Source organism: Apis dorsata, unplaced genomic scaffold (assembly GCF_000469605.1).
Source record: "Apis dorsata unplaced genomic scaffold, Apis dorsata 1.3 scaffold_1259, whole genome shotgun sequence".
Classification (NCBI taxonomy): domain Eukaryota; kingdom Metazoa; phylum Arthropoda; class Insecta; order Hymenoptera; family Apidae; genus Apis; species Apis dorsata.
Window position 1 is genome coordinate 13755 of NW_006264356.1, and position 801 is coordinate 14555.

Sequence of the window (801 nt, forward strand, 5' to 3'; positions counted from 1 at the left end):
ATTATAATAAAATACATACCATTTTTCGAAAACTTCGATACTATGATTTTCTATATTCTGTCTTAAATAACCGATTAAAAATAAAAAACAAAATTTACCGATTAGCAATAATATGTTGAAGCACAATTTATAGATGTTCTCCAGTTGTTGAAGCATATAAACGACCTATTATAAATAAAATAAATTTTATTGTAATAATTATTTATGTTATCATTTTCATAGAATAAAAGTATATTTACAAAAATAAATTTTTTTTAATACATACATTTGAAAAAATAAATTTTTTAAATGAAATCAGATTTTCTTTTAACATCTAATTTATAATCTTAATAATCTTAATAATTTTAATAATCTTAATAATTTTTATCAATTATTAAAAATAAATAATTGCATTAAATGGAAAATATTAATCGACAATATATAATATTAAACTATACATATGAAATAATTTCAGAAATAATTACTCACATAATATAATTGAACACTGACATCAAGTATATATAAAAATATATTTATAGTGTATGGAATTTTATATATACCAATTGCCCATTTAAAAAACCTTTAACAATGAAAAATGAAGATCAAAATTTTATTGAAAAAAAAAACTGACAAAAAAATACAAACTTGACAGCTAATTTATATACTTCTATTGCTTTGATTAGTTTTGCACAAATAATGTAATATATTTCGATTTCATTTTGTCCTTTGTATGTATCCATCGCATGTTCGAAATGATAACTATAAAATATAAATATAAATATAAATATAAATATAAATATAAATATAAATATAAATATAAAT

General features: G+C 17.4%; 1 protein-coding gene across 1 annotated transcript in view; it reads right to left on the reverse strand.

Moving 5' to 3' along the window:
* LOC102678051 overlaps positions 1-801 on the reverse strand; it is a 2352-nt gene that overhangs the window by 858 nt on the left and 693 nt on the right. The window contains exons 2-4 of the mRNA XM_006625085.2: positions 625-738; positions 469-559; positions 20-165 (exon numbers count right to left, since the gene is read on the reverse strand). Of these exons, the coding sequence (XP_006625148.2) occupies positions 20-165; positions 469-559; positions 625-738 (351 nt within the window). The remainder of the gene's footprint in view (positions 1-19; positions 166-468; positions 560-624; positions 739-801) is intronic.